We start from the raw sequence: 18,131 nt of genomic DNA on the forward strand, positions 1-18,131 counted from the left end.
GGTTTAAAATACATCCTTACCTGTCGCCCTGCTCAAACAAAAATCACAGGATATCTTCTCCCCATCTCATATATCACTACTGATGTATTAGGTGACAAGATATCTCCAAAAGTTCCAATTAAAGATAGGTTTAACAACCTTTCCAGAAAGGTCCCCCGAGAACCACAGACACTTGACCCAGTCAAAAGCAGGCGCATGATATAAGAATGCCAAATATAAGCCCCGCCCTTTTAGAGCCACAGAGTTGCTGATAAGGTTATACAGAAGGAAGCAATGCCCTATAGAGAAAATACTCTTTGTAAACCCTACCTGGGCCCAATGTGGTGTCAGAGTTTCATTAAGCCAGTCTTCCAACCTATTGACTATTAGGATGTGCATTTGAGGCAATAACAACATAAGATGGCCATTGGATAAACAGAGCCAGAGCAATTAAAATAGTAGAGAGACTACACAATTCCTGATTGTATGCCCTTGGTATAGTTAGTACTTAAGGCCCTACTGGATATGATACAACTATTACAATGGGTTCTGTTTCACAAGGAATTCAAGCAGAACATGTTAAGGGAAAAAAGACGGTGGAAGGCGTCACACATACAGAGCAATAAAGCAGTATGTCAAGTATCTGTTTTGTTACACCATCCTGTAACTTAGGTAGCAGTGTACAGAATAACAACCTGAGAGTCAGGACCACACCAAAAGAGAATATTTAAATTATTTTGGCAAACATAAAATGGACAATTGGTCTGCTAGGTCCACAAATAACCATAAAGAGGTATAATTCAAAGCCCTCGTGGCTAGGGGTAACTTTTGGAAAAAAGGACTTGTTTGCCCGTCATATTTTCCTGCCTAGAAACATGACTAAGGATTTTCGTTTTATGCGTGCAAGGGTAGAATGCAGAGATTATGACCAGGGGGAAATCAGTGATTATGCCACAAAAACAATGACTTGGCGTGGGTTGCTGAAATAAATCGGGTATTGAACTCATGAATCCCATAAAAAAGCTTTCCGTATTTCAACTTAAAGTAAGAGAGGCAATGACATATTGCTGTCTGGATGTGCTTGTTGGCATGCTGGTTTGTAGCTGATGGTATCTTTTTTGTAAAGTTTACAGAGTAACGCCCCGTTACATATTTAAGCAATAAGCCCTAATCCGCTGGGGCATTACTGATTCAGGTAATGCCCTGGTACCCATAGTTATAGGTACGGTGAGGGGATTATTTCTATTAGTGCCCCGACCCGCAAGACCGGGGTATTAATAGCATGTTTTCTGTTCCGAAATGCTGCAGCGTTTCAGAACAGAAAAAAAAGACAATTACATTTTTTTTTTTTTAATGGCTGCCGGGAAAGGGAAAACAGAGTCCGTTTTCCATTTCCATGGCAGCCATCGGGAGTGGACGTGCTGGGGACAGAAGTGTTCCCAGCGCGTTCACTCCGAAAAAGGAGAAAAAAGAAGGTAAGTGAGGTTGGGAGGGCATAGTTTGCAGGGTAGGGGGGGCGGAGGAAAGAAAATACTTACCTGAATCCCCAGCGGGGATGGTGGCAGCCTCTGGCCGTGTGGAGGCTCAGAGCGGGGATTGCCCTGTTTTGAGCCTCCTCATTGGCTGAGGGACTATCACGCCCTCTGCCGAGAACAAATGATAGGAATCCCGGCCAAGGGATTACCGGTCGGGTAAAGCCCCGGCGAGGGCCAATCAGAACGTTTGTTCAATTCTGATTGTCCCTCGCCGGATACTAATATTGTTTTTACACCTCTGCAATGAAAATTACCAGACTATTTCTTTGCCTGGAGGTTGGTTCATTTCACTCACCATAAGTAAGTCTTCGTAATTGATATACAAAATGCTGAAGAAAGTTCATAACATGTGGGCGATTGGACGTACCTCTTTAGACAGGTGTCTGGTCTTGGAGAATTGTAGCCTATTGTTACTGGAAGTCACAGTGAACCCTTGAGTTGTAACACAGTTGAACTGTTCACTTCCCAGAAATTGCCAAGGAAAACCTGTGTGGGGAATAAAAACCTTGGAGATAAGAAGTCCAATTGCTGAGGCTTGACTGAGGCTGGAGTAGAATTGGCACAGTCACCGATCCGGAATAACAGGATTCAGCAGGAAGGCAGAGATAAAGTAAGAATTCAAGAAGGCAGGAAGGACAGTAGCACGGAAGAAGGTACATGACAGAAAACAAGCAGCGTCTGTGTGCAAAGGGTCGCATCGCGAGCTGCAGTGTTCTCACTGCAACAAGAAGCTCTGAGGTCCGTTCCAGCGTCTCCGTGCATTCGGTGCCATCTTGAGGTGGGCGGAGCTATCAGCACGCAATGCAACGTGTGGTGGACATGGTGGGCGCCATGTTGAAAGGGGCAAAACACTGCAGAAATGTGCTTGGCTCCCCAGCACCACTGTCTCCATAGAGACCATCGCCTCGGAAGCATCACATAACATCTCTGTGTGGCAATGTATGACAGAAGTGAAATGAAACAGGTGTTGTGTAGCTAATCAAATACATTGGCTAGAGATCAGCACAAACAAATGATTGTAGCATGACAGCATTCTTTAAGAGAATAATGTGGAGCCATTGCCTCCAGAAACTGTTGCATTTGTCAAATGAGATGGTGGATTCTGTTTTGTTATCTCGGGGGTGTTGTCCACCTCACTAAACCATCATTGTAGGAAGACTTACCTTTAGGGAGCAGTTCCCCTGAAATGCCAGTGGGGTGGTAGAAGAATCAGTGAGCTGACAGACTAAAGGAATTCTATAAATTATAGGGAAGATCCAATCACATTCTGACTTGCGAGTGTTCTGCAGGCCTACAAGCTTTGCAGAAACATCTGAATTTTGCAAAATCTCTCAATTTTCCTGCCGCCTGGTCTACCGCTGGCTTTCATCCGGATTGATGGGTGTCGGCAAATAAGTCAAACACTGCTTTGGCCCGGCAATGCATAGTATATAGCAGTTGCTGTGGATTAGAACTCTGAGTATCCCTCACCATTGACTATGCTGATAAAGACTGATGGGAGTTGTTGTCCAAAACACAAGGAGAGCCAAAGCTTGCAGCAGCCTGTTATATCGAAACTGTTTGAGAAGTAAATTCATATAAAACAACCACATCATACACAATTGGATTAAGTAAATAAGTGTATATTTACATGCAATTGATTTGTTAAAATGCTTTCACCACAAAGGCTTTCACAATAGCTACAACAACAACAAAAATACATTGCGTATTCATTTTAGAAGAAAAGATTTGAATCTAGAGAAAAAGTTATAATAAATGGAACATGTAAAATTGTGAGAAAAAAAACTACAAAATCGGCACGGCACGCATGGGGGAGTGCAGCTGTGGTGTCTGTCGCGGGCATGGAACTGTGCTGAGAAGGGGAACCACTAAACCACTAGAAAAATGTCTGCATACCTACCATCACCCAGAGAACAGCGACAACACAGGCCAAGGATGCGAAACCTGATGTCAACATTGCGTGTGACATCTAAGTGGGAAAATAGGGCGGGGTCTAGCCCCACATTTAAGGCTCACATGAAAACAACATCTACGGGGAAGACACATTGGGCCTCATTACGAGGAAGACGGTAGGGGGTTAACGGCGCCGGTAGAGCTGCCGGCGCCGTTAACCCCCTACCGCCTCATTACGAGGTCTGCTCGCGGAACCCGCAAAGGATGCCTGGTTTTACCAGGCGTCCTTAGCGGGTCCCGCGAGCAGACCAGGATGCTAACAACGGGCTTGTCATTAACGGGCCCATTGTTAGCATCATCCCCATTCCCCTTGGGAATGGGGATGTACTGGGTCCGGGTTCCTTGAATGCGGAAATACCGGTCCCTCCAATGTCGGAATGGCCCGGTATTTCCCCATTCAGGGAACCCGGTACCCGGCATGGCTACCTCGAACTTGTAATGACGCCCATTGATTCATTTTGGACAGGGGAAGCTGAACAACTAGGTATAGGGGAGGGTAATTTAAGCTGGACCCAAGAATCAGGAAGTGTGGGTTATCCAGTTAAGGTCAGAAGCTGGGAAAGAGGCGGACCAAGAGGATAACAGAAGGAAGGTGGAATCAGCGGAGTGTGAACGTTATTGAAGAAGGTGAGGATCTGGTTTGGCGAATGCAAGAGGGCTGCAGTGTGAGTGTGAGCATGTGTATTTTCGTGGTAGGTGAGAAGTTAGTGTAAGTATTGACTGTGAAATTAATGATAGTAGACGGGAGGAGGGGAGTAGTAGTGGAAGGAAAGTAGTGGGAGGAGATTGGTATGAGTGGGAGGAGAGTTGTAGTAGTAGGAGGGGAGTGCTATAAGGGGGAAGAGTGGTGTAGTAGTTGGATGGGACTGGAAGTAGTGGGATGAGAGTGATAACTGGGAGGAGAGAAGTAGCAGTAGTGAGGAGAGGAGAAGGAATTGTAGGAAAGGAGGGGTAGGAGTGGGAGAAGGAGTGGTAATAGGAGAGGGGGAGGAGAAGGAGCGGTAACATAAAAGGGTGGAGTCAGAGGGAAGGCACAGTGAAACATCGGAGGGACAGCAGCTTGGTGTGGTGGAGTCGGTAAGAAGGAAATGGGGCAAAAAGGTGAGGTGAGGTTGAGCGCGATTGGTCTCAGGCGATTCCAAACGAGTAATTGCAGGGCACAAGTCCCCATCTCCTGTAGAACATTAAGCAGAGCTAAGGTAGGGGCAGCTAGGATGTCCGTGATGTAATTAGTCAGCCTGCATTCAGGGAGAGCAATTATCCTGTAGGCGTAACCAATCACCAGTACTAACCAGGTGTTACGGAAGCCTGAGCTAGGGTGGACACATCCAAAGGTCCTAAGTGAAAAGATCTTTTTATAAAGATCGTTTCACTAAAAGATCGATTTAGAAAGACCGCTCCTTCAGCACATGGAGCAGTCTTTCTAAATCAAACTGTCACGTCCCTGCACACACGAGTGTGCGCAAGGCCTAGCAGGTTCTGCGAGACCTGGAATCGGAAGGCGAGGTAAGTGTGTGGGTGCGTGTCTGTTGGTGTGTGTTTTGTGTATCTATTTGTTTTGGTTTGGATGAGTGGTGGGAGGTGGGGCATGAGGGATCGGGGGAGGGGTTTGAGGCTGAAATCCCATGGGAGAGTGTGGGGGTGGGGTATAGCGGTGGGCAGGGAGGGACAATTTTTTTTAAAACACATTTTAAAGGTCTTAAGAAAAAAAATACCTTTACAGTGCTATTTCTACGATCAAAAGAAAATCGGGCATTGGAAATCAGTCTTTTTCTCTTGAGACCTTTACAATGAGGTCTTTTCAAGTAGAATCCATCCAAAGGGAGACGAGATAGTGATGGCCCTGTCGCCATTTTTCCTAAACTTCTTGATTAGCCTCTGCCTGCGATCAACTGAAATAATATGTGTGCCATTGTTGCTACAGCAAGTCGTCCATACCATTTATGTCATTTGTAGGAAAATCCTTGGACTGTCAGCAACACTGCTTCTGGGCCATCTGTGACATGAAAAAACACACACAATCACAGTAGTCATTTACGATGTTGCTATCATACATGGCCTTGTTAATCTGATGTTTTTAACAATATTATGTTTTTCAGGAGAAAAGTGCTTGGACTCCAAAATTCAGATGGATTGCATGACGTGGGTGGGGTCCGCTGGCAGCTCCTGCTGTGTCTTTTCCTCATTTTCACTATTGTTTACTTCAGCCTGTGGAAGGGAGTGAAGACTTCTGGAAAGGTACATCATGAAATGTGTTTTATCATTAGCAAAACGGCCTAGGGTGCCATGTGAATGGTGCACCTGATTGCACTAGAGAAATGTAACAATGCCTTCAATGATCACTTCCGTCTCAGTCCACACAAGGAAGAATATCTACTGCTTTTCACCCAAGACTAATGTGAGCTTTAGCGGGTTAGCATTGCTTTATTTATATATTGAATGGTCTGATTATTCCATGCGTGTAACCCTTCAGTCTTAAGAAATACCACTATACACAGAAATATAAATTGCTTATTGGTAATATTCACTTTTTAAAGTCTTACTCTTCCTCGTACCACTCTTTTCACACCATTGAAAACGGCCATATGCTGAAGGCAGCCACCCTGCAGCCCCACCGCAATAAAGGCCCACCTCGTGTTAAAAGACCCCAGCAGTCCTAGAAGTGTGAGTCCTAGAATGGTGAGCAAATGATGCGCTAGTAACTCCAGGGAGGGTCGCAAGGAATGGACAAGGTACAGCAGGATATCATGTGATGAGGCGCACAGATCAGAACTTGATGAACTGAGGAATTCATTCATATAAGCAAACAGAGCTTTAACTCTGCGTCTCGGTTCCATGATCCAGTCCTTACTGAACACTGAGGTAATAACAAAGGCGACTAAGCATCGACTTATTGCCAGTAACATGGGGCACGCCGCACTTATAGTGCGATACTAGAAACAAAAGCAATACACTCAGGGAACTCACGTGCAGTGTGGTTGGGGGAGTTTCCTGAGTAATTGTTGGGGTTAAGAGGCAGGACTAGTGGTGAAGTAATGGCAGGTAAGCAATAGGCGTGTAAAAAGTGAAAAATGCAGGGCCAAAACAATACCCTGTTCTGAAAAGACGACTTCAAAAGTGCACACATCATATTAAAAAGACTTCAAGTATAAATGTAAAATAGTGAAGGATTCGAGATGTTTCCCCCCAACCCATATGGGAGACTGCAAGTACAGTGTCGGCCTAAAGAAACTCATCTAGTATACAAACTTAAAGACACAAAGTGAAATAATCTATGACAGGGTCACCTGCCCGCAATCATTGTTTCACACAGCTTTCTATACATCCCTGCCATTTCTAATCACCTAGCATTCTCACATCTTCAAGGACATGCTATACAAAACGGCCACTTTCAATCACCTACTGGCGGCTCTCTATTTAGCCATCTAGAACAATTACATTTCAGGGAGTCAACATTCCAAGTTACAAGCTACTAGTCATCTATAAAAAAAAGTGACTCACCACCACAATTGTACACGTATACACAGCACGCGATGTCTTACTCACCGAGAGTGAATTATCACTAGCCAATTATTGCTAGCAGTGAGTGCAGATTGTGAGCCCGTTCTTAATGCTCTAGTGAAACAAAGAGGTACTTTAAAACTATATTTGTCAGGCGGCAGTGAGTGACCCCATGCCGCACATTTACTTTCTTTGTGATTGAAATGCGAAACAGAAAAAACACGACCAGAGGGGGACGCTTCCAATCTGAGCTTGGAAGTTATTCTGCCAGCACTGGGGACAATGTATCCTGACCTTCAAAGCGCCGGTGCCTAGGGAAGCCGCCGCTTCATCCACTGACGCACTTTGCATTTTGTCAGTGGGGTGCAGTCTTGAATGGCGGCATGGGCATGGGCTTCTAATTTCTTGGGGAATGGTGAACTGGGGAGTGAAAATATGAGTCCAAGATCAAAACGCCATTTTGCAACCATGTACGTGTCGTGCCAGACACCAGAAAATCACCTCAAAAGGCCCGCCATGCTGGACGAAGGGGGCGGGGGGCAGAAACCCAAGCCTATGAGCAAGCTTCAGAGTGCACTGTGATGTCTAGATGACCCTTGTCACGAGGGCAAGGTGATGTATCCTGCCTCCTGCAGGATCTACCCTGAGCCAGTAATAACAAGGAGCAGGAACCAGGCTGACTCAGGTATGTAGAAAGTAGAAACACGCTTTATTGTCTTAGTTACAGGTTCAGTTCAGAGTATAGGAGAGAGAGATCATTAGTAGCTTCTTCCCTGGTTCCCTGCCCAGCTCCAAGTCCTTAACCGTCTCCTTTGGAATCCCCAGGTGCCCCAACACTCCAAGCTCCACTAGCATTCCATCACAGCTCTTACACAGACTCAGACATCATTCATACATATGCAGGATACAACACATCCCCCTCCTTTTTCAATCAAGAGAAAACACACAAACTCACAACCATGCTAGGACTAACAACCACAACATTTCTACTACTCCTTCCACCCTGGCCTGCCACACCAGGGTCTCAGTGCCGCCACCACCAAGCACTACCTTGCCACATGGACAAACAAAACAAAACTACAGACATCGACCCTCCTAAACTAAACACCTTCCGCCAAGACTGCCACTCTTGACCTCAAGTCTGCCACACTTGAGCACAACCCAAAACGCCCCAAAAATAGGCTAACTACCTTGCCAAAACTGTGTAGCCACGAATCTTGTAAACTTACACAAAGGCCAAAACAGAATAGTCCTAAACATGCCAACAAAGATCCCATGCACTCTAACAATATCCCAACAACCATGCCTCATCCTCCTCCCCTAAAGAAAACATGAAAAAGGAATGAAAAACCTAGGAAAGAGACATACAACACAAAGATCACAGAAAACACAACCACAAAAGGAAGGAATTGTGGCTTAAAAATTGCATAGCAAGAGCTATGAAAAAATGTTAACATGCAATTACTACCAAATGACAAAATTAGTAGTGCATTGCACATTCACCTTTGCAAAAAAAAACAAAATTGCGATGTAAAATTGTTAACACTACCAGATGAAAAGAAACCAGTAGTGTAGTGCAATTTCAAAATTTTGCAAAACCCAAAAGCTCCGACACACCACTGGGATGAAAATCAAATGGTGTGACCTGAAAACATTGAAAATATTGAAAAATGTAATTCAAACTGAATTTAAATCCAGTAACCCATGCCAGTGTATTGTCCACAACTGCAATACTGAATAAACACTGGCTAAACACTGTGTGCCCTCCACTACTATTAAATACCACTTGCAAACTGGCGTGCAAAAACAACAAATATCCTCCTCTCACATGCACCGCCTGGCATCACAGAACTAACTAGGGAAAACCCTAAACTTAACAAAAGGAAGCATCTTGCCGTGCGATTACCTACAACGCAGACAAACTAGTGTAGCCCCGATTATGTAAACATACACTACTAGAGAGAAAAAAAAAAATTCTCCTTTCCCTTCCTTTTCCAAACGCACCACTGCGTTGTAAATCCACAAAACAACTCCGAAGAGGGCCCATGCCCTTAGGTCAACTTCACTGGAACACCCTTCTGTGTCCAGCCTCCTCAAAACAAAACTTGGGGTTCCTCCTGAAGGTTTTATACTACTGCCAATACACCTGGCCAGGGTGTATAAGCCTAAACCCCATTGCATGCATGCAACTCCCATTTATATATTCCTATTTTGCGCAACATACACCGCATATAAACGTGTACTCTCCCACACGTCAACATCCACAAACGTACAACACCCCACACACACACCACTACAAAACACACGTGCTACCTCTCACACATGTACTAGCACAAAAATGCACTACAACTGCAGAACCTGCTGCCTCCTGTGCGCACCCTTGTGTCACACACCCCATAAGCTTGCGCTCACATACGCAGACTTAATCCACAATCATACAGAACTTCAACACATGCAAACGCAGATCACACAATTAGAATTTCCAAATCTGCAATTCCCAAAAAATTGTGCTTCTCCCAAAATTTGCATTTCCCCATAATGCGTTTGGCAACATATTCATTCCCCAAAATGCACTGCGAATTATACATGAAATACATCTATGATTCCCCAGACAATTTATGTGCATTTACTACAAAATTTCGAGCGTTTCTGTATTTTAAAACCTCAAAACTGTGGACTTTACTTCACTTCATCAATTGTCCAAATGCAAAATCTCCTAATAGAGTTTCTTGAAAAACATTTAGATTCTTCCTGGAAAAAAAAAACTACCTGCAATCTCATAAGAAACGCTGTGCAGAGACAAATCCATTTCTCTACATTATTCACTTTACTCCTCAAAATCTCATGACATCATCCATTTCACATGCACCACAAATCAAACTCACAGCAAAAATCTCCATTAATCCCCATGAACTCCTGCCAATAAAAAACATTTGGGCAATAACTTGAAATGAGCATCTTTTCACATATAAATTCATGTCTAGTTTACCAGTGCCCAATTAAACACAGCACCTTTAATCCAAACCATAAACCTTCACACATGTTTTTATAACAACATCAATTCTCAAGGTTGCCTGTGTAATCGAGTCACTCAGTGCTCAGGTTACCATGCCCAAAATTCGTTGCCATGTCATGCTTCCACTTCTTTTTGTCTCGTGCCAAAACGGTTGTAAAGCTCCGTGCTTTGCATTTACTTGGCAAAACACGCAGAGCGCCCCGCTCTGTAAACAAACCCAGCTGTCTGTGAGTTTCCAGGAGCGGCGGTCTTTAATTGAAACAACGTGCCATGTGTCCCATTCATGCCGGAGTGATGTGATTTAATAAAAGTACCTCCTAGCTTCATGTTATTTTACGAAAATGCATTTCCAGCAGACGCAGCATTTCCTCGAGTCTTTGTGTGCATAAAACATCCACGATCGCGCGTTTCCCAAAGCGCATATATTTGTTGTGAAGTGTCTTTCCTGGCACGTCATCACGCTCAAGCACGTCGCTGGGGGATTTCTTCAAATCGGCCACTTCCTTCACTAGCAGCTCCGGAGCTACGAACGTGGCGCAGGGGCATAATTCATGCGTTCCAGCCTAACGGTGATGCTGGAACGCAGGGGCACGACTGGGCGCGCGCCACCCACGGCCCCCAAGGACCCCGAAAATTGCCCCAAAACTCGGCAAATTTGAACGTTTTTTTTTTTTTCTTTTCTCAGTACCTTGACTTGTGGTACTGCAGGTCCCATGATCACTGCACAACAGGAGCGCAACGGCGCTGGTTCATAGGCTGCAACATCAAATACAAATCTGCTCCTGCCAAACTCCTTTTTCTTGCCGTTCCAGCATCATTTCTCCATCGGAGCCCGACATTTTTCTGGCCCCACAGATGGGCTACAGGCTTCCTCCACAGCCTGTTTGATGGTACAGTGCCTTCTAAGTATGGCACCAACCTCACGTCGCCCTGCACTTCTCAGCTCACCAAACCAGCGTTTCTCCCAGCTGGTGTTGGCGTCAGTAGGGCATCAGGTCTTCTCCTCTCCAAATCTCCAGTTCCCAGTTACTTTTCTCTCCACCTTCACTGGATTCTTTAGATCCTCGTCGCCAAATGATGTATCCTGCCTCCTGCAGGATCTACCCTGAGCCAGTAATAACAAGGAGCAGGAACCAGGCTGACTCAGGTATGTAGAAAGTAGAAACACGCTTTATTGTCTTAGTTACAGGTTCAGTTCAGAGTATAGGAGAGAGAGATCATTAGTAGCTTCTTCCCTGGTTCCCTGCCCAGCTCCAAGTCCTTAACCGTCTCCTTTGGAATCCCCAGGTGCCCCAACACTCCAAGCTCCACTAGCATTCCATCACAGCTCTTACACAGACTCAGACATCATTCATACATATGCAGGATACAACACAAGGAAGTAAAGGTGCGGGGAAAGCCGGCCAAAGGGCACTTCCCGCTTGAGCACCACCACCAGCTGGTAGTAATTGACAGAGATCTCGAGCCCCACCTCGCAGGCCTCATAGCAACCAACAATGAGTCTGATCCTGTGCCAGGCAGTACGATGAAGCTCAGTAAAGAAAGAAACAAATGATATCAGAATTTCTGCTTAGACAGACCTTAAATGCTCACAGGCCTTTGGGAGGAATGAAAGCACTGTCCCAAAGAAAAGATATCGCACATGAATCAGAAGAGGTAAAATAAACCAGACCTCGTACTCTACAAAACAGTGTTAGATTCACCAAGAATAGAGTTTCAGGAAGGCTTTATAAAGAACCATCCACAAGAAAGGAAGACCACATAGGGAAAAACGATCCAACTTAAAGGAGAGAAAACCTGAAATCGGAAGAAGAGGGGAAACAAAGCCCCTATCAGGAACAGAACATCAGAGAGCTATGAAACCAATGGAAAGGCTACCTGCTGTACCCATACAGAGGAACTACATTTTTGCTTTTAGTGCATATTGGCGACGTAAACCACCACATTTTGCCAACATTATTGCTACTAGTTCGCCAAAACAATTCCTACTAGAAAAAAAAAACATTGGCAATGCCAATAGTTTTGGCGTTTACTGTTGTTCTTTTCCTTTATAGGCACCGTTGTTGCAAGGAGGAGAGTGCAAAGTTTTAAGACAGGATGCAATAAGGGGTGCAGGCGTGCAATGGAGCGAGGAGGGAAATAGAGCAAGGGAGAAAGTCATTGATAGAGGGTGCCATCAATGCGCAAGAGGGAATTTGAGCAAGAAAGGGTGAGAGAGTAAGAGAAAAAGTGAGTGTGAGCAGAAGGATGAGAGAAAAAGTAAGGGCTGAGAGCAAAGGTGAGAGTTGGGGAATATAATATAGTGTGACAATCCGCTGTCTCAACCAAAATTTCACTCCCTTTTCTGAGTTGTCTATGTGCATGTAAAATATTCCTTCAGAGCTTAGAAATTGAACAGCCACAGAGCATGAGACCTGCTCAAGAGAGGCGTGGGGCATATGGGAAATCAACAGGTGCAATGCACAGCTACTATATTTCAATCCAAGAGGCGTGTGCATGGCGCCGCCACAAGGCAGCCAGGCCAGGCCCTGTGCACAGCGTGGCAGGCACACAACAGTCTTGCAGTGCTAGCAAACACAGTCTTCACAGTAGGGCATGTGACAGCGGAAGTGGTACGCAGGAACTGAACGACCAATGAGTAACAAAGGCACAAGGTGAGCCTAAAAAATACGTTTGCGCCATCACAGACCATCTAAGCACAAGTGACGCCATCCCAAAACGAGCACAGAATGGTGAAAAGCAAACAGCGCAAACGTCTATTGAAAATGATCAAAACTTAGGCTGGTGGATAGAGGACACAGTATCAAAGGAGGACATTTGCTGCTGCAAAAATATACATTTTGCGACGAGGTCCCTGCACAAACTGAAATGCATCTGGTACCGAGGGGAAACAGAATGGGCACATATGAACACATACACACCGGACACACATAACTGGCTGCTTTGGCTCAAGCGAATACAACTTCAACTAAGAACATCTAGTTCATAAGCTACCGTACTGAACTAGCACGAGTAGAGAAAAGTAGGCAAACAGCGCTTGCGTTTTTCTTTCGGGCCATAAGAAGCACGTGAGTCGCTTCTTACACACCCAGCATGGAACAGGCACATTGTCAGCCAGGCAGGGGACAAACACAGATACGAGTCCTGCAGACCCAGGAGGCGATGGCATGCCCTCTGCTCATCATCCCCACGCCTGCTAGAAAAGAAACACCAACGCATCTGCAAGCATTATCCACAAAACAGCAGGGATGCAGCAAATGTCAGCATGTCATCCGGCACACAAACACTACAATGATGACGGCCTATATGCGACTTCCGGCACCCAAAAAGCAACTGTATGCACATAATCACTATAGATGGCACCAACTCAACTCGAAGCGCTCAAACATTGAAATTACATTATGAAGGGAGATTGTATTCAGCCAAAACAAACTTACATTAGTTCAACAATGTTGCTTTTAAACCATTTCACAATTATTGACATAAGGTCTCAGTATGGATTTGTCAAATAACAAAGTAGAAACAAAATGGCTAGACTTCCTGGGTACAGAGGTTGGGTGCACGAGCGCTGATGCCTAGCACGAAGGCGACCCAGTCCCAGGAGTGAATGGAGGCTGGATAAGGGATGGGATGTCTGGCGTTCCACTTCTCAGCTCGCTGCCTTTGCGCTTCCTGCTATCTGGCTTTATATCCGTGCCTTCCTGAGAGCTACCATAATCCACCCCATTTTATAGTGATTACTGAAATCCTCTAACTAAAAGGAACGAGGGGGGCATACAGTGGCAGCACGGCATCAAGACTGAAAAAACATCTGTTGTCTTTCGTAATAATTCATCTTTCCCTTTGTTGCTCTGCCCTGTTCACAAGCCTCCCTGCTGATAGTTTCAAGCCACTCAGGCGCAACATAGCATATTGCACAATGCATAAAACAACTATATATCGTAATGTTGGAAGGGAGTTCTGTGTATCGTTTCCTGCAGAGCTGCATGGAACCCTGGCAATCGGATTAAGTGCCTAGCCTTGGTTTACCCTGCTCTGGGGTGCCTGGGAGCTCAACCATTTTACCAACCTTCTAATGCTGAAAAAAACAGCTGCCTGGGGGAAACAAACAGAGACTGGAGATCCAATAACATCATACTGACATCACTAACTGCATATCAAATCAGGAACTAGTTACAACAGAAAACACTAGACACCCACACCAACAAGCAAGTACATGGACATTTTAGAACAAAACATAACTATAACAGTAACTTGTTTATTTTTAGTACAAAATACATTAAAATATGTAACATAACTTAAAAGCTGCAGTAAATATGTTTTAAAGCATTAATCAAGTCAAATAGCTTTTTAACATTAACACACAGCGGTCGCTATATTAGAAGTGAAAATGGCCGACAAATTCAGCCACAATACAACTGCAGGTTAAGAGTGAAAAAAGGGGTGTGGTTTAAGGTGGAGATGGGTGGGAAGGGGAGGAAAATCATATAGAGTTGACTTAGAGATGGGCATTAAATGGATGGGTCACATAGCCAAACAACACAAATCCTTTCTCATATGTAATCTGCATTGAAACCTATTAGTGAAATCCTTCCAAAGCTCCTATTTCAAGCTCTCATGTTAACCTCTTATTTTAATGACAACAGTTTCGCCTTAAAGGTAGTGCTTTCAGTGCCACCTAATAGCCAAAAATGAAAAAGGTTTCCAAGAAGCAGTCTTGGTGGTTAGCATGATAACTGTAAATGCTGTGGCATACAATCGCCAATGCACTAAGTGTTCATTTATGTTGTAATACTCGGATGCAATCCAATAGTGGCTTGTTTAACGTATTTCATCCCAATCGGGAGTACTGTCACATGTCACGAGTCTTTGAGTTTGGAGCTGCAGAGTGATCTGGTTTCCAGATGTAGACTGAGCCAGCCAGGCAGGTCTCCGTTCTCTGAGCCTGTCCATCCACCATTGCCCTGCCCCCTTCCCATCTGAGCTAGGAATGCGGGCAGATCATCTCCTCCTGCTGCTGCAAAGGAATGCTACTAGAAAGTGTGCCTACTTTTGCTGTGAGAAAGTGTGTTTACTTGAAATGTAGTCACCTTCCAAGGGGCTACTGTCATGTGTACCTGCTGAGTCCTATGTGTGCAATGAGGTGAGCGATAATATTAATACTAATTAAACGACTTGCAGAGGACTGCTGCGAGGAAGTGTGCTTGCTTACATTTTTGACTGAAGTGTACCTGGGGGTCGAGGGGTTTACTAAAAGATATAAATCTCGCAGATTGCTTGCTCAGTTCAGCAACCAACTGTTTTTCTTTATCACTTTAAAAAAAGAAAACAACACACATTTCTAATGTTTCTCCTTCAGGATGCCAGCGATTTTCACAGAGCACGTACTCTCCTGCCACAGACCCCTCTTTTCGCACTCAGGCCCATCCTATCCAGCTTTAAGAACACCCCCCCCACCAACACACTGACCGTAAGAAAATAGCTACGAAATGCTGTGACGGGGATCTCTTCTCCTGATTAGATATATCTGTGGGTTTATGGGGAAGGTATGCACGTTTGAGGCCTCTGAACCTCTTCTCTGCCTTTGATATGATATGATATAGCATTTATAACACGCCTGTACACAAGTGTTTCTAGGCGCGAAACAGATGATAGATGCCTTTCTTCCATCTACACGGACATCTCTCCCCTTTCATGCTCCACGTCCCCCATGTGGTGGACAGCCTCTGGTCACCGGGGTGCACAACACGAATCGTCGGGGTCACCCAACACAGTACTGTTGCTGCGGGCACGCAGGCAAGAATCTGCAGGGGGCTCCTTGCTTGGCCCGGATCACCGGGCTGGAGACTGGGTAATTTGGTGGTCACCCCAGTTGGGGTAGCCTCTGTCCTGGGAACACCTACTCCGGGCTGCAAGAACAGGCCACAATCACGCTGATAACAAAGACACAAAGGACGACACAGACACGAGTTGCCGCTTCCTGGGGCTCTGCTGCACTAACTCTACGTGACAGCAGAGCCCCCTTTTATTAGAGGAGCTGCTCTCTCTTAAAGGAACACCAGTCCACACATAACACCCCAAACCACATTAAGTTAAAAAACTTAATTATTTGTCACTGTGTTTTTCTTTTAAGTGAAGCCTCGCTTCCTCAAGTTTCTTCGGCTGTTTTCTTTCGCTGGTGTTTATTCTTGTTCCACTTTTTGTGCTGCTTGCTTAGAAAGAGGAGAAGCAGCTGCAGCCCGCTCTGGTTCTTGAAAATTATCCCATTGAGTATATACAATATACTCAATGTTTCCCTGCCCTCTAAAGAACAACGCTTTCGCCAGGGGCTGGTTTAACTTCCATGCTGTTTGTGAAAAAGTCATCGCCCCCAATACCAATTTCAGCTTGACCAGGCAGAACGTTTTATAAAATGTCTATGACGGCAGTGACATCAGGTTAACTTATAACTCTTTCCAGATTCGCAAGACCAATGAAAGTTAGTGCGTTTAATTAATATTTTAATGACCCCCAACTGCCTTTCGACTTTCTTTAATGTATCATGGTAAATTACTCGTTTGTAACAGATGGGCATTTCTCTTAAAAGCCAGTTTTTTTATGCAAGTTTAGAAGTAGATGGCAATAGGCCACGATGTAAATGGACATGTGTTTTTTGGTCTCTCTACCTCCACCCTACCTCCACCCACCATCTCTATTCCCCCACCCACCCACTACCGCCACCCTCTCTCTCACCCCACCTACCACCCCCACCTCCACGCTTTCTATCCACCACCCACCCCACCTCCACCCTATCTCTCCCGCACCCACCCTACCTCCACCCTATGTCTCTCCCTGCACCCACCCACCCTAACTCCACCCCCTTTCTGTCCCCCACCCACCCTTCCTCTACCCTATCTCTAGACCCACCCACCCTACCTGCACCCTCTCTCTACTCCAGCCACCCTACCTCTTCCCTCACTCCACCCCACCCACCCTACCTCTGCTGTCTCCCTACCCCATCCACCAACCCAAACTACCTCTGCTCTCTCTCTACCCCCACCCACCAACCCACCCTATCTCTGCCCTCTTTCTACCCCCACCCACCAGTTCACCCTACCTCCACCCTATCTCCACCCCCACCCACCCTTCCTGTACCCTCTCTCTACCCCAACCACCCTAACTCCACTCTCTCTCTACCCCACCCACCAACCCACCCTACCTCAACCCGCTCTCAACCCCCACCCATCAACCCACCCTACGTCCACCCGACTCTCTCTACCCCATCCATCCACCCTACCTCCACCCTCTCTCTAACCCCACCCACCCTACCTCCACCCTCTCTCTACCCCTACCCACCCTACATCCCCTCTCTCTAACCCCACCCACCCATTCACCAAATCACCACTCTCTCTAACCCCACCCACCCTACCCCCTCTCTGCATCCCTTATCGCATCCTCCTTTGAAACTTTGTACACTCCTCCTTGCACCTTAGTGCATTTAAATGCATAATGCAAAGAACAACAGTAAACCCCAACAATATTGGCATTGCCAGTGCTTGTTTTTAAATATTATTGTTTAAAGTGCAGTGCTAGCTTGAGAACTGCAGAGCACGGTACATGGTGTGAGTAGCCAGAATGTGTGCTGGCATCTTTAACAGTTGTGTAGAACTGTGAGTTGCCATTTGTGCATCAGTCTGTGCATCGATTGACATTAGTCCTTGGTCAGGCATTGTTGACAAAGCCATGTGTTGAGAAACTTGCGAAACTGCAGTTTTGTGGACGCGTTCAGAGCCTATACTGGGATCCCATTCCAGAGGGTGGGTGGGTGACAACAAAAGATTTGTTTGCCGGGTCCTTTGTGGACAAGTTGTGATTTGAGTGGTTGGTCGATTTGCTGCACAAGCAGCGTGTGTCATCAGATATGTGGAGCTTATCCACTATATATTCTGGTGTGCCACTCGCAATTGCTTTGTAGATAATGCATGTAGTCTTGAACAGTATTCTGGGCTGTAGAGGAAGGCACTGTAGTTAAAGTAAGATGGGGGTGATTCAGTCAAATTTCTACCCACCTGTAATAAAGCATGCTGCAACATGTTGGAATGCTTAGGCGACCCACGTGAGCGACTGGGAACCCCACAGGTGGGTGCTCCCTCCATCAAGTTGCAAGA

The 18,131-nt window shown here is 45.5% G+C and overlaps 1 protein-coding gene across 1 annotated transcript in view; it reads left to right on the forward strand.

Annotated features, from left to right (window-relative positions):
- Positions 1-18,131, forward strand: part of LOC138492335 (sodium-dependent serotonin transporter-like) — an 821,649-nt gene that overhangs the window by 278,492 nt on the left and 525,026 nt on the right. The window contains exon 4 of the mRNA XM_069619389.1: positions 5,567-5,705. Within this exon, the coding sequence (XP_069475490.1) occupies positions 5,567-5,705 (139 nt within the window). The remainder of the gene's footprint in view (positions 1-5,566; positions 5,706-18,131) is intronic.

The sequence above is a fragment of the Ambystoma mexicanum genome, chromosome 10 (assembly GCF_040938575.1).
Source record: "Ambystoma mexicanum isolate Mex_15411 chromosome 10, UKY_AmexF1_1, whole genome shotgun sequence".
In the NCBI taxonomy this organism is placed as follows: Eukaryota; Metazoa; Chordata; class Amphibia; order Caudata; family Ambystomatidae; genus Ambystoma; species Ambystoma mexicanum.